This window comes from Aotus nancymaae, unplaced genomic scaffold (genome assembly GCF_030222135.1).
Source record: "Aotus nancymaae isolate 86718 unplaced genomic scaffold, 86718_ANA_hifiasm-v0.15.2.pri h1tg000067l, whole genome shotgun sequence".
In the NCBI taxonomy this organism is placed as follows: Eukaryota; Metazoa; Chordata; class Mammalia; order Primates; family Aotidae; genus Aotus; species Aotus nancymaae.
The window spans coordinates 36,720,951-36,745,963 of NW_026988482.1; the positions used below are offsets into that span (position 1 = coordinate 36,720,951).

Here is a 25,013-nt window from a genome sequence, read left to right on the forward strand (position 1 = left end):
CAGAATGGAGGCACTTTACTCAGATTCTGCTGGGTGCTGAAATAAAGACGGAGAGAAAGAAAGGCTGTGGGGAGGTTGTTAACCTTACCTTCCTCCTGCATATGCTCAGAGAGGGTTTATTAGCATTTTGCTCCAAGTTTCATGGGGAAGACCTTTCGGGAGCAGGCTCATTCTTTGAGTCTGGACACTAGCTGGCCTCACATCACCCTCTGAGGAGCTGTTCACCTGCACATCACATCCGCTGGGGAAGTACTGGGTATCAGTTGATACTCCTCTCCTCATTGTCATCTTCTGCACACAGATCCAAATACACTGAGGAGAACGGACCATGTTATATGGGCAGAGCAACAGCATGGTTAGTTTCTAATTGGCCTAAAAATAAAATCTCTTCAAAAATAAATGCAACTGGAGAAAGCTGCTTTGTACAGAAAGAGCCTCTTCTCTTGAGCCAGGTTAGTGGTATCAGGATGGTGGTGAGTTTATTAAACCATGATTTTTACTTCTGATCTTGAGGCCTTTTTAAAAGACCTGAGTTAATATTGTTCTGCAGACTCATTGGGTCAGAGTGCCATCTTGCAGACTGAAACTAGGCTGGCCAGAGTGAGCTGGCAATGGGAGTTGAGGGGTGAGGAAAGCTGGTCTGGTGCGTGATATTAGGGAGTAGTGATGACTGTGGCAAACCAGTGAGACACACCCTGTCTGAAGGGAATGTGCCTCTTGGTTCCAAATGACGTTTGCCATGTGGGAATTCAGGCTTTTGTTCCCAACTTTGAACGTTTTCCACTGGAAGCTTCCATTGCCGATTTTTATCTGAACTCTTTTGCTTTTTAAATGTTGGCAGCTATTTCACAATTAAAAAATAATTACTGGGAAGGGGTGTCAAACCAGGGTTGCCAGTTCATAACCCACGTCAGGCAGGAATCGAAGGACTAGTGCTGCTGGGAAAACCATCACGTGGATGCAACCGAGATGGAGGTGAGGAGGCGTTCTGTGAGCCCAGAGGTCCTGTACTTAACTTGGTATCACACTTTGGGCATCATGAAGGGAAGCAACCCCTAGTCACTGGGCAGCTCCGTTCCACTGGACCCTTTAGGGGGCAGCTAGTTACCAGCAAAGCGCTGAGTAACAGTGTGTTGCTCCTGGCAGATGAGTGTCAGTGTTATTACACTGTCAGCATTGTTGCTTGGCTCCATTGAAGGAAAGAAAAGAATGAACATTTCTCGGGCACCTCCTCTGTGTCAGGCACTGTGCTTGGTGCCTTACTGATCTGGAGCGGCTTCATGAGCAGGCGGCCTGTGCACTCACATAGACCCTCTGCTCGGAAGGGCCTATGCTTGCCTTCATACTCTCTCATACGCTACTGTCACCTTCTTGAAACTGTTGAATAACTTTTGAATGGGCCCCAGGATTTCATTTTGCATCTGGTCCTCTAAGTTATGTAGCCATAACTTACACAGTCTGTCTTTACATAGACCATCTTCTTTCATCCTCAGCACTCCCCTGAGAGGTGAGTATCATCATTTTTCTCCCTTTGATACAGGAGTGAACAGACACTCAGAGATGGGCAGTCATTTACCCAAAGCCACACAGCTGGAAGGAACTAAGTCAGAATTTGTACTCAGGTCTGCCTTAGTCTGGAGTGTAGAACTGCCTCCATCATGTTCTGGTCTCTGGAGGCCTAGGCGTGGGGAAGGTTGGCCTCGTGGATTGCCGCTGTCTGAGGGCATATAATGAGATGGGTGTATACTCAGTGTCGCATTTTGTGTGTTCTTAGTAGTCCTAGCAGTTTTCTGTTTTATTAGGGCCACAAATTGAGTCAGGCAGCAGGACGGGTATTTCTTCTGCAGGACACAGCAAGAAGTATGGGGGCCAGAAACAGTGGCTCACATCTATAATCCCAGCACTTTGAGCGGAGGCAGAGGCAGGAGGATCCCTTGAGCCCAGAAGTTCGAGACCAGCCTGGGCAACATACCAGGAAAGTGTCTCTACCAAAAAAATGGGGAAAAAAGAAGTATGGTACAGCCTAGTCTCAGGGCCAACTTTGAGATTCTAGCTTGTGGGTAACACCCTCCATGGGCACCAAGGAAAGAGAACTGTCCAGATCCCAGGCACAATTAGTGCCTGAAGAATATCTTAGTTCATAGTGTAATTACTCAGCTATTTCCTTTATATAATCCTTTATATATAATCATATATTAGCTTATAGAATTAGTACCTGAAATATAACTTACAGCTTACATATATCCAGCTTATGTAATCATACTTAATACTTATATCTAGCATACTTAGTTCTATATAATCTTTCTGTATAATCATATAAGTATTATAGTTGGAGCTGTACTGACACATTTAGTGCTGATTTGTAGAATCCTTCTATATAACCATATAGTAGTTTGTAATAGGAGGAATGCCTAGAGCAGTCGCAGAACAGAAGCAGTACATGAGAAAACAGCCAGACCAGGACAAGAACCAAAGACCCAGGTGGTGGCATCACTGCCTGAAAGGGCATACGCTGTATGGCAGGCTTTTTATCTCCTCCTGATAAAGCAGTTGTAGTACCTTGCATCCAGTTCCTGTGGAAAGTAGGCCTCGGGCCTGAGATCCTGGAAATAACCGAGGGAGAAGAACCCCTCTGGTGTGACCAGTCACAGCGGCTGTACACCCCGTCAGTCTTTTCTGGCTTCTGTGATAGTTCAAATCATCCTCCCATAAATATCTTAATAGAAGAGCACAAGTCTGTCAGCTCCCACTGCATTGGCTTACAGTATCCTTCTATTAGAAATCCTTTGAAGTCTTCAGCCCCCAGATAAGAAGTGTTGTGCACAATAACTGTTGCACGCAGCCCACCTCCTTGCCTCGGTGACCTAATGGGGGTGGACCCCTTTTCTGTACGTGACCCTGTACTACTGTGCATGTCACGGCCTCCTACTGCACATGGCCCACCTCTCTGCCCAGGTGACATAATGGGATAGCCCCCTCACTTGTGACTCACGTGATCATGTATGCCCTATTACTAAGCCTATAGATGATGACCTCACTCATGACCCTGTCCCCTGCTCGTACCTAATAAATACAGATGTTTGTGGGCATTTGGGGCGCTCACTGATCTCCACTCACAGGTGGCGTGGCCCCCCGAGTCCACATGCTCTTCACCAGTTCTTCAGCATCCTGTCTCTTTACTTCTCGGATCCTGCACCTCAGCACGGTATAAGGGACTCCCCCACGACCCTGTGGGGCCCAACAGCCCTACATAGCTCTTTACCATAATCACATCACAGGCAGCCCCTTGTGCTAATGCCCATCGCATCTAAAGTTCTGTATGACTGCCACTTACACACGCAGATGTTACAGAGAGAAGTCAGATTCAGCAAACACTCAATGAGCACTCACCTTCTCCTGCTGCTGTGTGAGGGTGCTGATGAGGAAGAGAGTGGTGCTAATGAGAAGTAATGATGCCCCTGCTAGGATGGTGGCGGATAATGGTGTTGCCGAAGTTGGGGTGTATAATGATGACAATAATCACAATAGTTAACATTAACCAGGTGCCAGGCAACATTCTAAGAGTTTTGTCTGCATTAGCTCATTTAATCTTCATACCACCACAATGCTGTATGCAATATAATTTCCATTTACAGAGGAGGAGATTGAGGCACAGAGAGGTTAGGGTCAGTAGCCCAGAGTTGCATAGCTAGTAGGAGGTAGAGCTTTGTTACTGTTCTTTCATAGAGAGATAGAAATCAGCCCTGCCTTTGGGGACTGGAGTAACAAAAGAGTAATTATAATTGAGTGTGATGTATGCAATAAGATAACACAAGCTGATGATGGTGGTGGTGGTGGTACTTCGCATTTGCTTGATACGAGGCACCCTTCTAGGCCTTCTTACATTGAATTCCCCCACAGTTCAATGAAGCAGGCTCTTTTTATCCCATTTTATAGATGAACTCCAAGCCCAAACTGGATTAAAGGTCACACAGAAAATGGCAGAGCCAGGATTTGAACCTATAATCTTTACTCTGCCCTTAAGAGATAGTACAAATTGGGGGCTTCGGGAAGCCTCACAGAGAAGGCAGCATTTGAACCAGGATTGAAAGATCAGTAAAATCAATTCTGGCATCAGGAAAGGAAAGGCACTCCCTGCAGTAGGAATGGGAGGGGCAAAGACAGAGAGGCGGGACTGTGGCCCAGCATGGTCACTGATTGGGTGAGTGTGGCTGGAACAGTGAAGGGGAACAGCAGGAGATGATGCTGGGGCGGGGGTGGTGGAAGGCCCTGCTCCTGAAGGGCCCTGCTTTCCCCACTCAGGGGTATCATGAGGGGCTGCTTAGGAAGGTGACAGGAGCAGATTTCACTTGGTCACCTGGAGATGGAATCCAGTTCCAGGCTCCTGGCACCAGGAAGACGAAGCAGTTCTGTGAATTTGAAAATGAAATCAACATTATCACGCCCCACATGGAAATTCAGTCACACTCTTACTTTTGCTTGGCTTTTATGTAAAAGACAGAAGCCAGTGAAAGTGCCTGCCATTAGTCAAGGTCAAAGTGAAACTTACCAGAAAAACTTCTGTAGGTCTCTCAGTCACACTACAAGTTATTGCCAACCTCAGAGCTACTCCACAGAAACTGCCATTTGGGGACCATCCACAGTGGGATTTCAGATAGGCTCCAGCCCCATATGGGAACCCCTCCAGCCCCATACGGGAACCCCTCCGCCACACCGTGCGCCAATAATCACACACTTTCAGGAAATGTTAGAGGGAGAGATTACTCACTCCATCGTGGAAATCAAGTTTGAGCGCAGCTCTGACCTTGGTCGGCTGTGACCTCAAGAGCCTTGTCCTCTGGACCTTCATTCTCTCTCCATGCTGGTGGTTCATACTTTTTCTGGGGCCTGGACTTCTCTGAGAATCTGATGAAAACTGAACACTCACCCCGTGGAGGAAGAGAGGTGGACAGACATTGTCATCAACACAGAGATGCCCCATGTAGCATCAGGGACGATATAATGTGCCACTGATCCACACAACCAGATGGTCACTCCTAACCCCTTCCCAAGGCCTAGAAATTCAGGAGTGATCACTTTTTACTGGTTTTAGAATGGCTGAAATATGCTGGGCATGGTGGCTTATGCCTGTAATCCCAGCACTTTGGGAGGCCGAGGCAGGAGGATCACTTGAGGTCAGGAGTTCGAGACCAGCCTGGGCAACATGGTAAAATCCCATGTCTACTAAAAATAGGAAAATTAGCCTGGCATGGTTGCACATGCCTGTAATCCCAGGTACTTGGAGGGCTAAGGTAGGAGGATTGCTTGAGCCTGGAAGGCGGAGCTGAGATCACGCACTCCAGCCTCAGTGGCAGGGTGAGACTCTGTTTCAAAAAAGAAGAAAAGAATGATAGAAATTACACAGAGGTGGTATTGCTGGTGATTGTTTAGGAGTAAGTGTGAGGGACTGTGTTGACCAAGAGTTTTCTGTGGTTTGGGATGAATAGGACATGGAGTTTGCATTCTATGTAATGTGTAAGGAGCGAGGAGAGAAATAAGACACTGAGAGTCCCTCCTGTACCCAAGGGCTTCCCAGAGTGGATATTGATTTTAATTGAACATGTGGCCTATAGCGTCAACCCTCCAAATATTTTTTCCATTAACAGGACTTCCAGGTCTTTAAGATCCCCACCTCCACCCCTGGCTGGGCTGCCCCCTTCTGGGGCCCCACGAAATTATTCTTATTTGCAACTCTGGTTCCTCTGGCCAGCCACCAGAACTTTGCAACAAAAGCATTATGTTGATGGAGAGAAGGCATGTCTGATCCATGTCTGCTTTGGCTTAAAACCCTGCAGTAGTTTCTTCTGCCCTTAGAACTAAAATCCGTATCCTTATTTCAGCCTACAAGGCCCTGGCAGCATTTGCCTTCCAATTCTCCATCTTAGTTCTCCTCCCTCTCATTCTTGTACTCCCACTGATTTGATGGTCTCCGACCCAAACACCCTTCTTCTCCCAGTGTCCGCCTGGCTAACTCCCCTTCATCCTTCAACACTTGCCTTCATTGGGGAGCTCATGGAGACCTGGGCTTGGAGAGCTATTCCCCGATGGCCCCCTGTGCTTCCCCTGGTGCCACATTCATTGTATTCTAGTTACTTGTTCATGCGCCCACCTCGCCTCCTTTAAAAAACTCCTCTCCATGGCACAGCAGTGCTCCTGTCTGATGTACTGCTGTGTCCCCATCCTCTTGTACCAGGCCTGTGCACAGTGGGGGCTTGGTAAGAATCTGTCCTAATAAAAAAATGGAGCAGGAGGTTAAGAAAATGGCCTGGCATAGCTAGGAAGGCACTGTGTAAACAGCAAAGTGCTCTTTGGTGGTTTTTTTTTCTTTTTTGAGACAGAGCCCTGTTCTGTCACCTAGGCTGGAGTGCAGTGGTGCAATCTCGGCTCTCTGCAACCTCTGCCTTTCAGGTTTAAGCACGTCTCCGCCTCAGCCTCCCAAGTAGCTGGGATTACAGGCGCCCACCACCACACCTGGCTAATTTTTTTGTATTTTTAGTAGAGACAGGGTTTCACCATCTTGGCCAGGCTGGTCTTGAACTCCTGACCTCGTGATCCACCCTCCTCTACCTCCCGAAGTGCTGGGATTACAAGCATGAGCCACCACGCCCTGCCTGATGGTAGTTTTTAATCAGAATGTGCTTCACCTACTTGACTCTGGCTTCTTACCTGTGATCAGGGGATACATCAGGTCCCACCTGCGACACAAGCCTGTGCCTGAAATAAAGGAAGTGATCAACATAAAATGCATTAGAGGAAATTCACTGAAACGCATCATAACACACTTCTTCCCAATTCGAGAGTCTTGCCTCTTTAAAAATCTGCTCCCACAGCCAATTCTTTCTTCCCTACTCAGCCTACCTTCTCTCACCTGGAAACTCAGCCTGATTAGCTCCGCATTTAGTCCATCCTGCAGAGGGACGCTCAGGGCTGGGTGAACACTGGCCTCATTTTTGCAGTGCAGGAGGAATCCTTGCTGGGCTCGAGTCAGCCTGCAGCCAGTGTTCGATTTTTCAAGGGGCTTCTCCCTGTGGTCGCAGACAAACTTTGCTTTTTCGCTGCCTGCCTCTGTGCACCTGTGCTCTTCCCAGCCCCAGCACCCCACGCGAGCTTCATTTGGGCCACCTGGCACGTTCCAGGCATCTTCCTACAGTGGAAGGGAAGATAGGATCTTCTGCTGAGGCTCTTGGGGACTTCTGAAGATATTCGGGGCCTGGAGAGGTGGAGGAAGGAGCTGCCTTGTTAACAGGTATTGGCTGACCAGAGAAAATCCTGAACTATTTGGCAAGCTTTCCCTGCTGACCTCTAGATTGTGGCTGCTAGTTACATATGTGCTCTGGGAAGAGGGTGAGGTATGGCTTCCTGTCTTTAGGAAAGAAGATAGGAGCTTTTGGAAGGCTCTGGGGTAGGTGATAGGATCAAAGAAAAAACTGGAGAAGCAGATTTTAGGAAAAACAGGGTCTCTGGGGATCTGTGTGGTGGGAGCCCGCAGACAGAAGCACCCAGGTGCTCCTGCTGGGATACGCTGTTGCTGAGTCCGTGGTTGAGATTCCAGGGCGAGACGCCATTTTCCTGGCGTCAGTGCTACTTCACTGGCCACAGCAGGAAGCCCCACCATGACTGTATCTGTTAGGGAAAGGTGGTTTCCCAAAGCAGAATTGGGATGTAGTTGTTACTACAGGAAGGGGTAACGGATGCTGAGCAGCAAAGAACAGATGGCCGTGGTAGTCACAGCCAGTTCTCCTAGTTATCCTAGTGAAATCCACCATGCTAGCCTTCCTGCCCTTGCACTAGAGAACCTGAGAGGCTCTTGGACAGCCATCCCATCCTTGTTTCTTTCAGAGACTTGAGCACATGTCCTCCGCGCATTCAAAGGCCCTTCTGGGTCAGTCATGTTCTTGGAGTTAAGGCAGGAATGTCTGTGTCTTCTGTACGGCTGTCTTTAAAAACACCTCAAACTCTTATCTTTAAATCCATATCGCTGCCAATTACAGAATGCAGTCCGCAGAAGAGGCCCTGTGTGTCTGTTGGGTCAGGGCAGGAAACGGTAAGGACTGCAGATTGCCCCTCCTGTTATGGGGCAGCCCAGGGCAAGTGCCCCAGTTCTCCAGAAACCACACAAAACTGGAACAGAACTCTGCATCATATTCTGGCTCGCACCTTCACTAACTTCTGTCCTCTAACTGGGATGATTTCTCTTGGCAGCGGAAAAAAACACCTCTGGAATGATAAGCCGCCCTGCTCCAGGGAGGATGGAGTGGATCATCCCTCTGATTGTGGTATCAGCCTTGACCTTCGTGTGCCTCATCCTTCTCATTGCTGTGCTCGTTTACTGGAGGTAAGCCAGGCAGCACCTACAGAGTAGATATGGGGGCCAGATGCTGGCCAGGGTTTCGCTCGTGGGTGGGGAATCCCATGGCCTCTGCATTCAGGAAGGTGAGACAGCTTGAGTGTTTCTTGTCTTGCCACCTGGGAGACCCTCGTATCTCTGTTAGACGATGGCAGGGCCAGAGCCACTTTTGAGATCAAGGCACTTATGGTAGGCTTCTGGGATTTAGTACCAAAGAGGCTTCTGTTTGAGAATCAGGGAGATCCAAGTTCAGATCCCAGCTCTGCTACTTGCTAAATCCAAATCCCATGACCATTTTGAATGTTAATTTCAGAACCAGGAAAATGAGTTAATAAGTCGTAGCATTTGCAGTTTTTCTGAAATGATGCTTTACTTTGTCGTAGCCACATAATAACTCCTCTTTACCTTAGAATTTTTTTCCATGGTCTTTTGCTGAAAATTAAATTGAATGATAGGAAAACATTTAGCACTTTATGTGATATTTACTACATGGAAGATTAAAATGGCAGAAGCTATCCTGGTTCTCACCTCCTCTCGTGGGAGGCCAGGTTGCAGGCTGTTTAGAAGTTGTGTTTTCTCAGCTGGAGCGTCTCAGCGAGTTCAGCTGAGCAACTCCATTAGGCCCACTTGGTTGGCCTGGGTGCCTTCACCTCTCAGACTAACGTAGGAGGCTTCTGCCTTTTATCCAACAGGCTTCACCAGTGAGAAACGGGTGTCATATCTTCATCCCTCCCTCCCTTCTTTGCAGTCACTCAATTAAATTTGAGCCCATACCGTGTGCCAGTCTTCTAGACACAAGTGATTTCTGAAAAAGTGAGCAAAACAGATAAGAGTCCTTGCTTTCATGGAGCTTACATTTTAGTGGAGGAGGCAGCCAATAAACGAAGCAAGTAACTAAAACATGTGATTTCTAAGATGTTAGTAAGTGGATAATGGAGAAAACTAAATCTGGAAAGGAGAGGGGCCCGTGGGGTACTAGGGGAATGTTCTGAGTGGTCAGCAAGATGATACCTGAGCAAGGACCTAAAGGAGGAGGGAACCAAATGGGCTCTATCTCTGGCAAGTTCCAAGTAGAGGAAATAGCACGTGCAAAGGCCCTGAGGCAGGGACATGCCTGGTGTGTACCAGGAACAGCCAGAGGTCAGTGTGGCTGAGACGTGAGTACAGGGTTATGGTGACAGAAGCAGGTATCAGAAACGGGTCGTGCACAGCCTTATGGGCCATTGTTAACGTATTGCCTTTCACTCGAAGATGAGTAGGATGTGGTACAGAAGAATGTTGTAATTTGACTTCAAGATTACTCGGCTGCTGTGTTAAATACAGACTGAAGAGGAGCAGTGGCAGAATCGGAGACCACTGGGGAGACCACTGGACTAGTTCAAGGAGGACATGATTGTGGCTCAGATGCAGGTAGCAGTGCAGGTGGTGATCATTCACTGCGTATAGATCTATTTGAAGGTGGGAGCAATAGAATCTGCTGGCAGCTTGGTTGTGTGTCCTTGGGTCTGTTCCTAATTGGCTGCAACAAGAGAATAAGGAAGGAAGTCATCTCAGGTTTCCCCAGGCATCTGAAGGTACCCATAAGTACTTTAGTGCTGCAGACCAGCTAGATTATGAAGTGTGTTGTATTTTGGGATGAGCATAGGAACGTTAGACTCACCTCCATGTCTTCCCTTCTCCAGGAAAAAGTGTTTTGCAAATATGTTTGAAGCCTCTTGGTAAATTGGAGGCCATCTAGTGTGAGTTTAACTAATCAGCTGAGGTTAACAAAGGTCAGTATGCCTATCTCTTGGCTCTGCTCAGCGCTGTGGGGTTTTAGTCTCAGACCGTCACCGCAGGGGAGCAGAGAGGTCCCACAGCTGCCACAGCATAAGGAAACACCTTGTACCCAGCAATTCTAGCAAAACCCTCCAGACTGTTTGTGACTGGCCCACCTTGGATCCTCTACCCACCCCTAATTGGATCGCTGTGACCAGGAAAGACCATGGAGCATGGGGCCGAACAAGCGTCAATACCAGGCCGGCCAAAACAGGAGTATTCACTGCACGTTCCTTCTGGGGAAGGGCTACGTCACATAGTAAACAGCTTTAAAATCCTTCCATTCAAATGTATTTTCCCTTTAGAAAATGACAAGTGTTTATACTTCTGAAAAACTCAGTCCAAATGGAAAATAGGAACTGAACAATATCTTAATATTTCCTGTCTGAAATATTTTTACGATGTTTATTATATATGTGTATTTCTTCAAAAGCTTTGTTTAAAGTAACCAGAGCTTTAAACTTCATCCAACAGAGGCTGGACTTGAGCTTCTACCAAATTCCTAATCCCAGTAGCACAAAAAATGAATGTGAAGCAAATTCTTACAGAGCAAGGAAAGTAAAATTAAATTATGGTAAGAGGAATGAGTTGGCTAAGCATACAGCCTAGAGGGGACAAGGAACTTTTTTCAGTCCAACTTTTTAAAAATTATTATTAATGTGAAAGAAGGAAGCATTGGGGAACTGACATAGAAAATTGGTAAATACAGAGGAGACGTGTGTTCCCCTTTGACAGTGCAGCTACTTAGCTAGAACAATAGCACTTCTCTTCTGCCTTTGAGGCTCTGTAAGACTGGACGGATTGGCAAACAGACTTGACATAAGTAGAGCATTCAGGCAGATCACAACCTTCTGGCTCATTTCCTCAGGTGGCAGGCCTGGCACCGGGAGGTTCACACCTGCTCACTGTGGCAGCATTTTCTACCACAACCAAGAACTGGCCCTTTGCGGTTATTGTTCTGATATTTGAGAGTGTTCACTCTGGGTTGTTGGTAACTACAATTTAATAGGTTCATGACAGTGGAAAACTAAACTCAAGGTCTCTGAAGTGTGTCTCTTCCAAGTCTCCTGCTGTACAATGGTGTTAGTGCTAATGTTCACTGAGTCCTTTTTGAGTGCCAGGCACTGTGACAAACCTTGGGTGGCACCATCTCACACAACAGATTTGTATGGTAGGTGCTATCACTGTCCTTTCTTTTTGACCCACATTCTTTGACCAAGGAAGAGAAAGAGAACTCACATTTGTTGTATGCCTGCCGTGGGCCAAATAGTTGGCAATATCATCGCCCACTGTGTTGGTCAGAAGCCTTTTCTGTCGCAGTTGACAAAAATCCATTTCAAAATGCCTTAAGCTTAAGGGGGAAAAAAAAGTTTGATTCATGGAATTGAGAAGTTCAGGAGCACTGGGCTTGGCAGGAGTTGTAGGATGGAGCATCAGGACTTGGCTGGTTTGGTCTGTCTGTGTTTGTCTTGCCCTCAGTCCCTGGGATCTTCTCTCTGTGTGGTCTTCTCGCTCAGGCAGGCCCTCTGCCTCTTTCCACAGAGCAGCCTCTGGCCATGTTAGACTTACAGGCCTCCACCCCAGTGGAAAGGGAATCTTTCTCCTCTAATAGTTCCACTTAAGTCTCAACATGGTATCTCTTATTACTGACTTATGTCATTTGTCCATCCCTGGAGTCATCTGGTGGCCAAAAGAATAGAACAGTCTTGTCAGGCCTAGGCCTTTTATTTAACTCTGGAGCCCAGAAGGAGGATCAGTGCCATTGTCATCAGAACCTTGGACTGAAGCCAAACAAGGGATGGTTTCCCAAAGGACCATCAAGGCCTAAAAAAGTGAGTAGGAAGTTCAGCCAAATACTGTTACTTAAAAAATTATAAAGCTCTTTCTGTTGCATGTGCACTGGAGCCCTTTTCAGCTTCCTATTATTTATACGATGCTTACAGAGTTCCTGCCATGCATCCTGGTGGGCCTAGAGATTTAGAGACAAGGTCTCGTGGCCCTCACAGTCCATTGGAAGAGGCAGATGAGTAAATATAATAGAGTATGGGGAGTATTTGGAGAAATGTAAATCCAAGTTGCTATAACAGCATATAGGAAGGGCTTCAGCCCAGCCTGGGATAGGGGTTGGGGGTCAGGGAAAGCTCCCTGGAGGACCCGATGTCCAAGCTGGGCCTTGAAGCCCAAGCAGCTGTAAGCCAGGTGAAGAGGGTTTGGAAGAATGAGGCTTGGGAGAAAAAGCCTGGCCTACTGCAATCAGATACATGTGGCTCAGTGTTGGAGCAGATCATGAGGGCCTCACCGAAGGGAGATGTGCCTTACCCTGAGGATGATGGAAAGGCATTGAAGGAGCCAAACTGCAGGAGGGCAAGATCAAAAAGAAACACTACTGTGTCCAGACACTGTAACATGGGCCTGTAGTCACACAGCTTGGATTTGGAGCCACAGTGCAGCACAGTCTATCTGTGCAGCTGTGGGACATGTTTCCCACCAGCAGTGCTGTCATCTCTCAAGGTGTGAATTTGTTTTGGGGAGATTTTTATAAACATTTTGTGTATAAAGCACAGATATACATATGCATTAATAGCACTGTGCATTCATGGTACTAAAATTGGGACTGGGCAGTTAGGGGGAAAAAGTCTCAAAGGGCCACCTTAGAGGAGCTGCGAGTGAAAAACAGGTTGAGAAACGCTGCCTTAGACAGAGACTTCTTCACCAACTTCAGTTTCCTCATCTGCAAAATATAGTTAAAAAATGGGCCACAAGTTCACGTGAGGATCCAGTGCAAGCGATGGAAAATGCTTGTCCTGATGCCTGACTCCTGGTGAATATGCAGGCATTAGTTGTGTTATACCAGATCTGACTTTAGGGAAAAATGGAAAATACAACTCTGGGTCCTGGTACGCCTCAAATGAAGTTGTTTTTTAATAAAATCAAATGCACAGATCTAAATGAATTTTGTCCTTTAAATGTCATCACATTGTATCGCTGTACACAGTTTGCAATATGTCCATTGCATACAACATGCTTGAAAAGAACTTTTGGAATTTCTTTATAGAGTTCATTCTTTTGAAGAATCTCAGTTGTGCAAAGTATTTATCCTAGAAATAGATAAAAGTCATCTGTTTGGAGCTAAATATAGCATAAATGTAGGTTAACCAACTGAGCAGAACCACTTTGGGACAAAAAAGGAAAGGGGTGACTATCAAGTTAATGAAATTGGTTTGGGTGATGCTCCTGATAGGCCTTAAAGGCAATTCCAGAGGAGGACATTCCTAAGTAACTGGGTTAAAGACATGACCCAATTCCCTTCCCCAACCCCAGGAAACAACTCTGAAACCCAGTGGCCAGCCTTATTAATTCCCAGTCGGCTGTATTAGAGAAAGCTTCATTGCTGCTGCAGCAGACATACCCTAGCACCCCAGTGGCTTCATAGCACACAGAGGTTTACTTCTCACCCAGGTGAGGTCTGATAGGGTTGGGCAGCCCTCTTCCACTAGTGGTTTCTCTTTCTGGAGCACGTATCTCCCAAATTGCTGTAGCAGGGAAAGAGAAGTCAGGAAGGCACCGAGCTCTCAACTGCTTGGCCTAGAAGTGGAACCCTTCACTCCTTCATTCACCAGTGGCTACAGATGGTCAAACAGCCCCAAGAACACAGATGATGTAGGTGGAGCACGTGGGTATTTGTTAAGCACTGCCATAGTATTATTAAACATTTAGACCCACTGGCATCATTGAGTTATGTATATGTTTCCTGAAAGGAAGAACTTTGGAGACCAATCATTAGTCTATTTGAAATTTGGCCAAAACTAAAAACTATTGAGTAGAAACTTCGGATACCTGTATGTCTAGAGACCTCAGATATCAGTCTCATCGGGGACTATTTGAGCAGTGTTTTTATAGGCAGCAACATGGATCTTTAGACATTTATTCTAAAATGCTTTAACTGAGATGTTTCAGGTAGGATGTACAGGTAGGCTGAATGGCCCTTGCAAAGGTCTGCCTTGAAGAGCTGTAGGAACTAGACTCTGTAATAACACAGACGTTGCTATCGAACTAGGAAGAAATGTATGCAAAGTGATTTTGGACAAGGGGCAGGGTTGTGAGGCAGATACTAAAAATAAAATCAACTAATAGTTACAGCTTTAATGGCACCCTATTGTGTGCCTTGTAAATATTGCAGTCCATATCAACCATGTAGTGGTTCAGAGCTACGGGAAATAAGGGAAAAGAAATCAATTCGAAAGTTTTCGAAGTGTGCCGTTTTGGCCTTATTACTTAAGACGGTAGTAAAACACACCTTTTGAATTGCAACAGTCAAAAATTCATTCCAGGAGCTCCGCATCTTGGACAAGAGAAGCTGTTTATATGGCACTAATGTGCTGACGTTCCTGAAAAGACTTGGAGCAGCCCAGCTGCTGCCACTCAGAAGAGGAAAATTTTTGGAAGGTTTCTTTTTGGTTTACATAATTTGAGGTTAATGGTGGGAGAGAATCTGTGTGCCCAGTGTCCAATCAGCGTGCTAGGGGGTGCAGCTTGTTTATTAGTTGTGCCGTAGAATAGCATAGCTACTATGAGCAAGGCATTTCTGTCTGCTTAGAATTGTATTACAAAGATATTAAAAAATTTTTTTTTTCTGTAATCCTGAGGGACGTTGCTTAGAAGGTAGTTCTTATTGCTCTGATGAGTAATGTCTCACCCCTGAAATGGCTTTGTACATCTGAAAAGGCTTTGTATATCTAAAGGTTCTTAAGCAAAGAATCTTTTTTTTTTGAGATGGAGCTTCACTTTTGTTGCCTAGGCTGTAGTGCCGTGGTGCGATCTGGACTCACTGCAACCTCCACCTCCTGGGTTCAAGCAATTCTCCTGCCTCAGCCTCCTGCATAACTGGGATTATAGGCGTCCACCACCATGCCTGGCTAATTTTTGTATTTTTAGTAGAAACAGAGTTTCGCCATGTTGACCAGGCTGGTCTCAAACTCCTAACCTCAGGTGATCCACCTGCCTTGGCCTCCCAAAGTGCTGGGATTACAGGCATGAGCCCCTGCGCCCGGCCAAGCAAAGAACCTTTTATGACTATATCATACTAGACATGTACTCAGCAGATTACACCCCCACCTAATTAGTATGCAAATCCTAGGAAATAATTAATATTATGTTCATTTTGCAGATCAGAAAACTGAAGCTTAGTAAGATCATGTGACATGCCCAAGTCACAGTGTTAATTTTTGGTGGACTGTGGATTTGAACCCAGCCAATTTGATTTCATAGTCCACTGTCTTAACCAGTACGTTGTCTTGTCCAGAGGAGGAGTGTGCCTGGAGGCATATACTTCCCTCCGCAGCCTACTTTTATAGTGTGTGTCAAAAACGAACTCCAGGAAAAGGGGATGTCTCCGCTGCTGGACGTGGCGGTAGTAAGGCCAGATATAAATCATCCTTTGTTTTGGATTTGCCAAAATCACGTGGAAGAAAACTTAAAAAACCAGTGATAGTTTCAGATGTTCTGGAAGCTGACTCGTGGCATTCACTCAGTTACATCTCCATTATTTGAGAGGATTTTGATGTTGAATAATTTAACCTATTTGGTCTGTCTTAGTCCCAGCTGATCAGTGCTAGTTTTCTTGATACTAAATGTAATATCTTATTGACCATAACTCTAGCCTGGAAAAAGGCTTTCCAAAAGTATAGAGCAGTTTTACTTCTCAAATTCAGATAGGGCTGAGCTAACGGCAGATTCTGGAACAGAAAACTGGAAACTCTCTAAGTGGGAATTGTAACATCTGACCCAGGTTTGTTAAAATTTGGTATGAGAAGGATTTCACACTCTGATCTGGTAGATTCACTTCAGCACATGACCGAGCCATCTGTAAATTCTGTGGTAAATCAGTCAACACCAATTTAGCCATGTATGCAAATAGGAAAAGGTCTCTCTTTTATTCGAAGTCCCATCTTTAGAGTTTCAGAAATTTTGCCATGTGTTGGTGCCACCTCATTAAGAATGCTGTTCATGAAAACAAGTGAGTTTTGTTGACATTGCAATTTTTTTTCTTCCCTGGATGTTCAGTGGGAGACAGAGTGTAATAAATATGAAGGGATGCAAACCGCAAATGTGTGGGGGGATTCGTGTTGGCATAATGGAGGCTCAGGCAAACAAACAGATGCATGCGAGAGTCGAGGGTGGCATGTGGTAACACCCCTCTCTTGCTTGAGGGATGACTGACCACATGTGCCTCACTGGAACGCAGATCCCTCCTGTATTGCCGCGGTAGCAACAATGACACCAGAGCTGCTGTGAGCCCAGGCACATGCTCTTCACCCATCTGCTCTAGCGGCCGACGCTTCCGAGTCTACTTGACGATGACTGGATTTTGGTATAGGTGTTTGTCCCCTTTTCACCCCAGCAAAGTCACAAAGGAGACGGGTGTCATAAGAATGATTTCTCCCGTGCAGGTGACTGTGAAGATATAGGAAAGGGAAAACACCCCTGTTAATAACCAGCAATAATGGCTGAATTAATACAGAGAACACCTTATGTTATTGAATCCTCCAGCAGCCATGCGTGGTAGGCTAGGCACATCAGGGCCTGCATCATCCTTGTCCCAAGAGAGCAAAGAGTTTCCAGAAGGGGGAATGACTTGTCCAGGATCAAACAGCTTGTGAGTTTTGGAATTTATCAGATTTAGGGTTTTGGGTATTTTGTTGACCTAAGACCCTTTATGGCTGGCCTCTTGACTCCTCTGTTAGTTCATTCAACATTTATTAATTATCTGGTTAGTTCCAGGCACTGGAGAGCCGTTGAGGGGACAGAGGTCCTGCATTTAAGGGGCTCAGACCTTAGAGGAAGAAAGGAGCAGGTAAACCAAGGTTATCCCAAATAGAGGTTGAAAACTGGTGGTCTCCAGATCAGTTTTATTTAGCTGATATGTTTTTTAAATCTTCAATTATTTAGAAAATAGATTTGAGGAAAAACCTCAGTTGTCTGGCTTCTTGTGATAAACTGGAAAATTTAGCAACATTGTTGTCAGATTCCCTTGTGTCGTTGGTGGCTGGATGGAGCCATGGTGGCCCATTGTTGAGAGGCACTCCCTTGCCAGTTTGCCAGTCTCTGCCCCTCCCGCTGTTCCTTGCCTGTTTGGCCACTGTGGGTGGTTGAATTTGCATTCCCCTGGGTTGCAACAGTGATCAAGGAAAATAGCATGTCCTGGGAGGGACTCTGACCACAGCCAGGGTTAGGTGAGAAGAAACGGGAGCCAATAAGAATTTCTTGGAGGAGAGAATGTTTGGGCTGTATTTTTTACAAAACAAAGAAAAAGGAGAAGTGGTCCAAGCAGAGGTCGCTGTGTAGGAGATGACCCAGAAACACTAGATCATGGCGCATTCATTGTTTCTTAGGGCAAACTCTGCCAAACTGCCCTTCCTTCATGCAAAGAAAAGTCCACTGTTAGGAGTACAATCAGATTCTTTTCTGGAAGATTCTACATGTGCAAAGGCACTGGGTCTGTCCTAGTTGCTGAGTGTCTTTTTAATGCTGAGGGAGACAGAATCTAAAAGGTAGGTGTATTTAAAACTTTCTCTAATCTGGAAAACTCTGAGCTTCTAAGTCATTATTTTTCATGGGTTTGTGTGATCACCTTTATCTTTTCTACCAACAGACCATTTACTGGACCACAGGTATTCTGGCATCATTTTTTTCTTTTAAAACTGGTGAGTCTGCCATTCTTTTCTTTTTGGAACCCATATCTGTGGCCATATTTCAAGACTTTTTTTTAATCATTAGGAATGATTTTTACAATTCAGCTTTTCAAAGCTTGACAATGTGTCAAGCCATTGGGGAGAGCTCAGGCACATTTTGTGATGCCAAAATATGGCTTGCCTCAGAAGGTTTGAGTTTATGATGACACCGTGGTGTTAAACTATCTTGCTCTGAGATGCTAAAAGGGATGGGGGCAGGGAGTCTTTTGAGGTCCCCAGCTGTTCCTGGAGGTGGTCACCTCTTTTTTTTCTTTCTCCATGTGATTGTGGTTGGAGGTCTGGTTCACATGGCAGCTAAAGCTGCCGGTCCCAGGCAACTTTTTGCTCAATAACTGTTTCCCAAATGGCTACTCAGGGGCCTTTCAGAATTCACGAGAGCTGTCAGTTGTTATAGTAACCGCCCCCCTGCTGTCGAGTTGGCCCTGAGATGCCAGTGGAAGCTCTTGGAACAAGCTAACACATAGTCATTAGACAAAAGCGGAAAGAGATTCACTGCTAAAGGTTGCCAGTTAAACATGCTCCATGATACTTAAAAAGCTGGACTGATTCTGTTAGGGAAGCGGTGGGTGGGTAAGTTTTTAAACTGAGCTCATTTTTCAGGAAAGGGAAACTCCTTGTATGTTCAGTCTATTCTAGGTAACAACCATCTTTCTCTGGATTTCTCAGAATTAACTGTCTTCTCCCCCCAGGGTTGATTATGTCTGTTCTGCTGGTTTGCTCAGGTAGCCTCAAATATCTCAATTATTCAAGATATTAGGTATTGATTGTGTGGCATTTGCTTCTCAGCAAAAGTGTTGTCAGTTTACGGGTGGTAGTTTTAAGCGCCTGTGATTGTGTGTGAGGAAAAGCTGCGGAGATAGCCGGCTCCGCTCCAAAATTCCTGAAAGAGTGAATCTGGCAGAATTCAGAGTAGGGCTAAGGGTTGAGAAAAAGTCTAAATATTTTAGGAAGCTGCAAATTTCAAGTTTTTATGAGAATTTGTAAAAACATTCCAACACACTCATGGTTTCTTCAGATTAATGTTCGTAGCCACACTGAGTATATCCATGATGTTTGTAGGACAGTTGTTGTAGTTCCAGAACACACTCGATAGAGGGAGACAAGAATTTCTGTGTTACAGCAGTCCCTGCCCCCCTGTTTAATCACCTTCCAAGTTTGACTTCTCAAAGTTTAGGTTCCTGTGCCAAGCACTTTTACCCAACATGGAGTCTAATAATTAACACAATACTTGAAAGCTTGAATTAAGGGTGAAGAAAACCTGACACTCAAGAATTAGAGAATGTTCATTCCTAGAAGTAAAAAACCACCAGTGGACTCAATAGTTAACCAAATGTTTACTCCTTTGGAATTACATACCTGGCTTCAGAATTCGGTGTGGGATTCAACAGAGCTTCCAAAAAAGAGAACTTCCATATAGCTGAGTTTGTCATTGCTATTTTATCAACAGAGCTTGGAAAGAATAGGAATCATTTCAGTGTGAAATCCTATAGCCCAGCTGGTTTAGGAGACTAAATATAATTAAATAAATACTTCAAGTGTTCTTGTGTGACAGAAGTGCATCTTTCAAATTCTGTAGCCAAGTCTCAGATGCTACAGTTATTTAAGTTTTACGGGAAACTAAATATAGGACTTAATATATAGTAATAACTTGCCAACTGCTGTTCCCATCTCCCTTAGGTGCCTCTCCTGTTTATTCTCCAATCTGTATTGTGAATTAGGAAAATGTTTGTTCTGAGATGAGAGGAAGGCATGGGGTAGAAGACAAAACCCCAGATTTGTCTAATGGCACCAGATTCAGAGACATTTGTGGCAGAAGGGAGGACCAAATGATCCCCAAGTTCTGTTTACTCCAATGATGTTTTAAACCATTCTATTTGCCAGGGCAGTGTATCAAAGGTGGAAGAGTGGGTATATGAATGACAAGGGTCATCGCTGTGTTTGTGATATCCCAACCTTCCATTAACACCAGGGTAACAGAGACTGCGAATATGAAAAGATGACTTACAAGAGTAAAGTTCCCACTGGGTATTTCTTACCTCAGCATAAAAGCTCTTCAGAAAGTCCAGACACCTTTGTGCATAAGCATCCTCTTTTGAAAATGTCATTAATGAGGCCTGATGACGGGGTCTGTCTGTGTTAGAGGGGAGGGGAGGGCATTTGTGTGGAACTCTTGGTGGCCAATTGAAAATACTGTATTCTACACCTGTTCTCTTTTGTTTTTTGTCCATTTAGAGGGTGTAACAAAATAAAGTCCAAGGGCTTTCCCAGACGTTTCCATGAAGTGCCTTCTTCTGGGGAGAGAGGAGAGAAGGGGAGCAGGTGAGGGGCGGTCAAGCTTAAGTGGGGGGCGTCTTGATGGCCGGGACTGGCTTGCCAACTTTTTGTTTTGTTGCCATGGGGATGAAAGTCTTGTAGATGGCACAGTGCTGAAGCTCACCTGTTTTACCTGAATTCCCAAAAGTAAGACTTGCAAATATCAATTCAGCTTGTGCGTAGCTGGTACCAGTTAAAGTATGTCCTGTGTGTGCTTGCTTTGCTTTATTTTGCAGTTTTGGGGTGTTATTTGTTTCTGGGTTTGTATGTACTGGGGGTGCTCTATGTGTGTCTGTATGTGTATTGCATCCACTTTCTTTCCAAACTTTCAGATATTTGCATGTTTTTGAGCTTTAGAAATAAACATATAATGCATGCGTTTGGCCTTATGTGAAAAATACCTCTTAGAAACCTAAATTTGTAGATAAGTTAGGGATGAAGACTAGGAAGAGGGGAGAGAAGTGAGCACACCTGGATGTACTATGTGTTTTTCCCTAAGAATGGTGAAATGTTTTTTGTAAAAGGATACACATATGAATTCTGGATAGTTTGAATACTTGGAAAAATTATTGTCCTAGAAACATTTATAGTAAATGTTTGAAACTCATGACTGTACAGTCTTAATCACCACACTTGAATCTCTTGATAATATTTCTGTAAGGCCTGTCTTAGGCAAACTCAATTTAATATTAATATCTTTTAATATTAAAATGCCAATTAGACTCATTCACTAATCCATATTATGTCACGAGCAGTCCCTTTTTACTTTCAATGAACCAATTTATAGGATTTATGTTAGAATTTTTATATGGAATGATTCATCTCTATTGGTTGTGGGTAAATCAGAGTACTAAGACAAAATTTTTGATATCCAATTATTATGATCAGATAAACCTATGAAATCTGAGAAGGTATAGTTTAGGATTATGACAGATTAATGAGAAGGTACATGATCTATTTTCTTTTATACGGTATGGTGCAATTTTGGCCTTGTAGGGAAAGCAGTAACTGCTAACACCGGTAACTAAATTATTCTGTGATCTCTTTTTGCTTATTAATGTCTTCACTTTCTAATATATTTTCAAAACTCTTAGAAACTGAAATAGGAACTTCTCTGTATAGTTTTGGATTCAAAGATTAATCTTACAAGGGGAAGACTTTGGACATCACTTAAATGCCTAAGTGTCATGCCTAGTCCGTTATAAATAAATGTTGTGTTTTTTATTATAACATGTTCAAAGAGCCAGCAGCACCTTATGAATATCATAAAGATAAATGCACATCCCTTTTTTTTTTTTGAGACGGAGTTTCACTCTTGTTACCCAGGCTGGAGTGCAATGGCGCGATCTCGGCTCACCACAACCTCTGCCTCCTGGGTTAAGGCAATTCTCCTGCCTCAGCCTCCTGAGTAGCTGGGATTACAGGCACGCGCCACCATGCCCAGCTAATTTTTTGTATTTTTAGTAGAGACGGGGTTTCACCATGTTGACCAGGATGGTCTCGATCTCTTGACCTCGTGATCCACCCTCCTCGGCCTCCCAAAGTGCTGGGATTACAGACGTGAGCCACCGCGCCCGGCCGTACATCCCATTTTAAGTTCTCCCCAGAAGTGATGCTGTAGCCTGCCAGACTATTTCTTTTATGTATCTGGACCCCCACATGTCAGTGGTCCCATTGTAGACATATTTTGGATCATAAGAGAGATGCCTCAGTCCCTCTGGTATCTTCTCTGCTGCTCAGTGAGGGAAGCACAATCAGTTTCATCTAGGTCTAGGAGTTGGGAACCATCTTGTGAAACTACAAGTATTTATAGAATCCCTCTGATTGTAAATCATATCATTTACTTTTAAAATAGTGTAGTAGCTTAAAAGACAGACTTTGGCTTAGGGAGATGTGGGTTCTAACCACAGCTCTGCCACTTCTGGCCCTACGACTAGGAAGGGCCCATAGGACCTCTGTTTCCTTATCTAGAAAGTGAGTCTAATGATAGCTCCTTTTCATGAGGTTGTTGTGAAGATTAAATGGGGGTAATATATGTAAAATGCTTAGTGTGTGAAATATATTAACCCATTGAGAAGATGTGGAAATTCAGTCTCTGAGAAGTTGTCACTTGGCTAGGCCACTCTGCCTAAGTGGCTGCCTTGGGACTCCACTGCAGCGGCATGGGTCCTGAGCGGTGCCCCTTCTCAGGGCTTCATGTGCTGTGCTAACTACTCCATGAAAACGGTATGAGCCAGATACAGATCCTGTCCTCAAGGGGCTCCATGTCTGTGCTCTTCCTTATGCTGGCCACCCTGTCACACTGTAAAATTCCTCATTCTCCACTAGCCCGCTGTCCCCTCTCCTTCCCCATGCTCTCTCCCCAGGCACTTTTGCTGCCTCCTTTCCTGACCTGTGGTCCATCCTGCTGCTGCTCTATGAAAAGGCTTTGAAAGATAGGGTGCCCCTACCTCTGCCAGGCGTCTGCAGGAGGCTGGAATGCAAGCACTCGGCAGGCTCTCTTTCTCTCACCTTTGCCTTTTTCAGTCTGCTCTCTTTTTATCTCCTGGCTGTATCTCCACCCAAAATGTGGCCAGGAATCAGGAGAAGAGCCCCTAGTGATGCCTAAATTGCAACCCTCCAAACAGCTACAAGAGCTGTTAGAGAGTCCCTCACATTAACTTCACGTGGCATTACTCTTCTGCCCCTGTGTTTCCGTCTCCCACAGCAGGAAGGACGGGGAGGCGCTAAGTAAGGTGCGCTGCACAGAGAATTGCTAAAAGCAGGACAACGCCTGTGAGAGGTGACTATCCTCCCAGAAAGGAAAGGAAAAAAAACATTGAAAATCAGACCCAAGTATTTAATTTTTCAATAAAGCTGATTTAAGTTTTGAGTAGGTAATACTTGACATGATTCAAAATCAAAAAGTTTAAAATTATATGCACCCCTAAATTATCATCCCATCACTCACCCACCCTGCTCCCTTCCTCCTCACAAATAGGTAGCCCTTATTGCTAGTTTGTTGTCTATTCTTCCAGAATTGTTAGGTGTATATAATATATAAGCAAATAATGAATATCCTTTTATCCCCTTGTACACAGTGAGATACTGCATACGCAATCATGTGCCTTGCTATTCTCACATAACACAAGTTTTCCCTATGCCTGTATAATTTCCTCATTTGTTTACACGGAACCATGATATTCCTTTGTATAGAAGTTTCATGATTTAGTTAGTTAACCAGTGCCCTGTGGCTTTTTGATTGTTCTCTATCTTTTGTTATGACAAACAGTTGTGTGATGAATAAGTTTATGTGTCATTTTGCAAGTGGGATAAGCATGTCTGTAGGAAAGTTTTCAGAGGAAAATTTATTAGCTATATCACAGGGTACACGGTATTGTGTATGTATGGTGCCAGACTGCCCTCCATGATGGGGTACCAAGGTGGGTTTCTCCTGGAAGTACATGAGCATGCCTATTTCCCTACAGCCAACCCAGCACAGTGTGTTGTCGAACTTTGGCCTTTTTACTAACATCATAGGTGAAAAAGAAGGGGTATCTCGGTGTGGTTTTAATGTGTTGTCTCTTATTATAAGCGGGATTGAACCATTTGTTTTTCTGTAAACTGTTTATATCTCTTGCTTATTTTTTCTTTGAGTTATTGGTGTTTTTCTAATGAGAGAGGTATCCCTTGGTAGCAATATGGGTTGCAAATATTTTTTCCCAATTTGTAGTTTACTCTTTAACTGTATTTATTGTTCTTCTTTGATGTTTATATAATCAGATTTAATCTGTATTTTCTGCTTCATTTTCTAGATTTTGAGTTTTCTTTTAAAAGTCTCCCCATTTTGAGATTATTCTTTTTAAAATTACTTTTATGGTTTCAAATTTTAATAGTAAATTCAGTTGGAATTTAACCTGGGTAATAGTGTGATGTCTGAATCAACTTTTTTTCCCCAGATGGTCTCAAGCATTTTTTAAAAAATTCCGCAATCTGGGGCTTAGTGAAGATGCATATAATACCTTCTTAGATCCTTAAAATATCACTCACAGCAAAATACAGTCAATCAGTATATTAACAAAATAAAGAGTTGCCAAAAGGCTTTTACCCAGACATTTTAGATTATAAATACTGAAAAATATGTGCAGTAAATAAAATGTGAATTTCATTTCTTACCTCCTCCCCAAAATGAACTGGACTATCACATCACCATTAACCTTCCCATATCGGTGGGGGATTGTGTCAGTGCCTTAAAACTGTGGCAAATGATGTGGAGAGTCCCTCAAGCCTCAGTCCAGATGTTTAGAACATTCCAGTCTAGGGTCTGAAGGGTAATACAGCCGCCTTAAAGCCCCTGACTTCAAGCCTTCTTTTCTAGGTAATAGCTGGAAGCCTCGGGAAGTACTGTCTGGGGCTCACTTTCTGAAAGCCAGCTATAATATAAGAACTGTCACAGTCTTGTCAAAATGTGGTTTATGAAGAGACCTTTCCTCTCTTATCTCCTGGAAAGTATTACCAGTACTTTAGTCAGGCCTAGGTATCGCAAGGATTTCTTGGCAGACCTAATGCCTAGCAAGAGAATATAGTTTTGAGACCACTTTTGTGCCTATAATGTGATCATTTTTCTCCCACTTTCCTAAAGATGTTAATTGCAGGCAATTTGAATTATCCAATAAAATTCTCACTATGAGAATCAGATTTTTGTCACTTCTAACTGTACCAAAAGTTGACTAGGCCATCTCTCCTATTCATGTGAAATCCAAAAT

General features: G+C 44.4%; 1 protein-coding gene across 2 annotated transcripts in view; it reads left to right on the forward strand.

Moving 5' to 3' along the window:
- Window positions 1-25,013, forward strand: part of PTPRG (protein tyrosine phosphatase receptor type G) — a 765,140-nt gene that overhangs the window by 677,229 nt on the left and 62,898 nt on the right. The window contains exons 13-14 of one of the 2 annotated variants that reach the window (XM_064367285.1): window positions 8,242-8,374; window positions 20,188-20,274. In XM_064367285.1, coding sequence (XP_064223355.1) covers window positions 8,242-8,374; window positions 20,188-20,274 — 220 coding nt within the window. The remainder of the gene's footprint in view (window positions 1-8,241; window positions 8,375-20,187; window positions 20,275-25,013) is intronic. The other variant, XM_064367284.1, reaches the window with a different exon arrangement.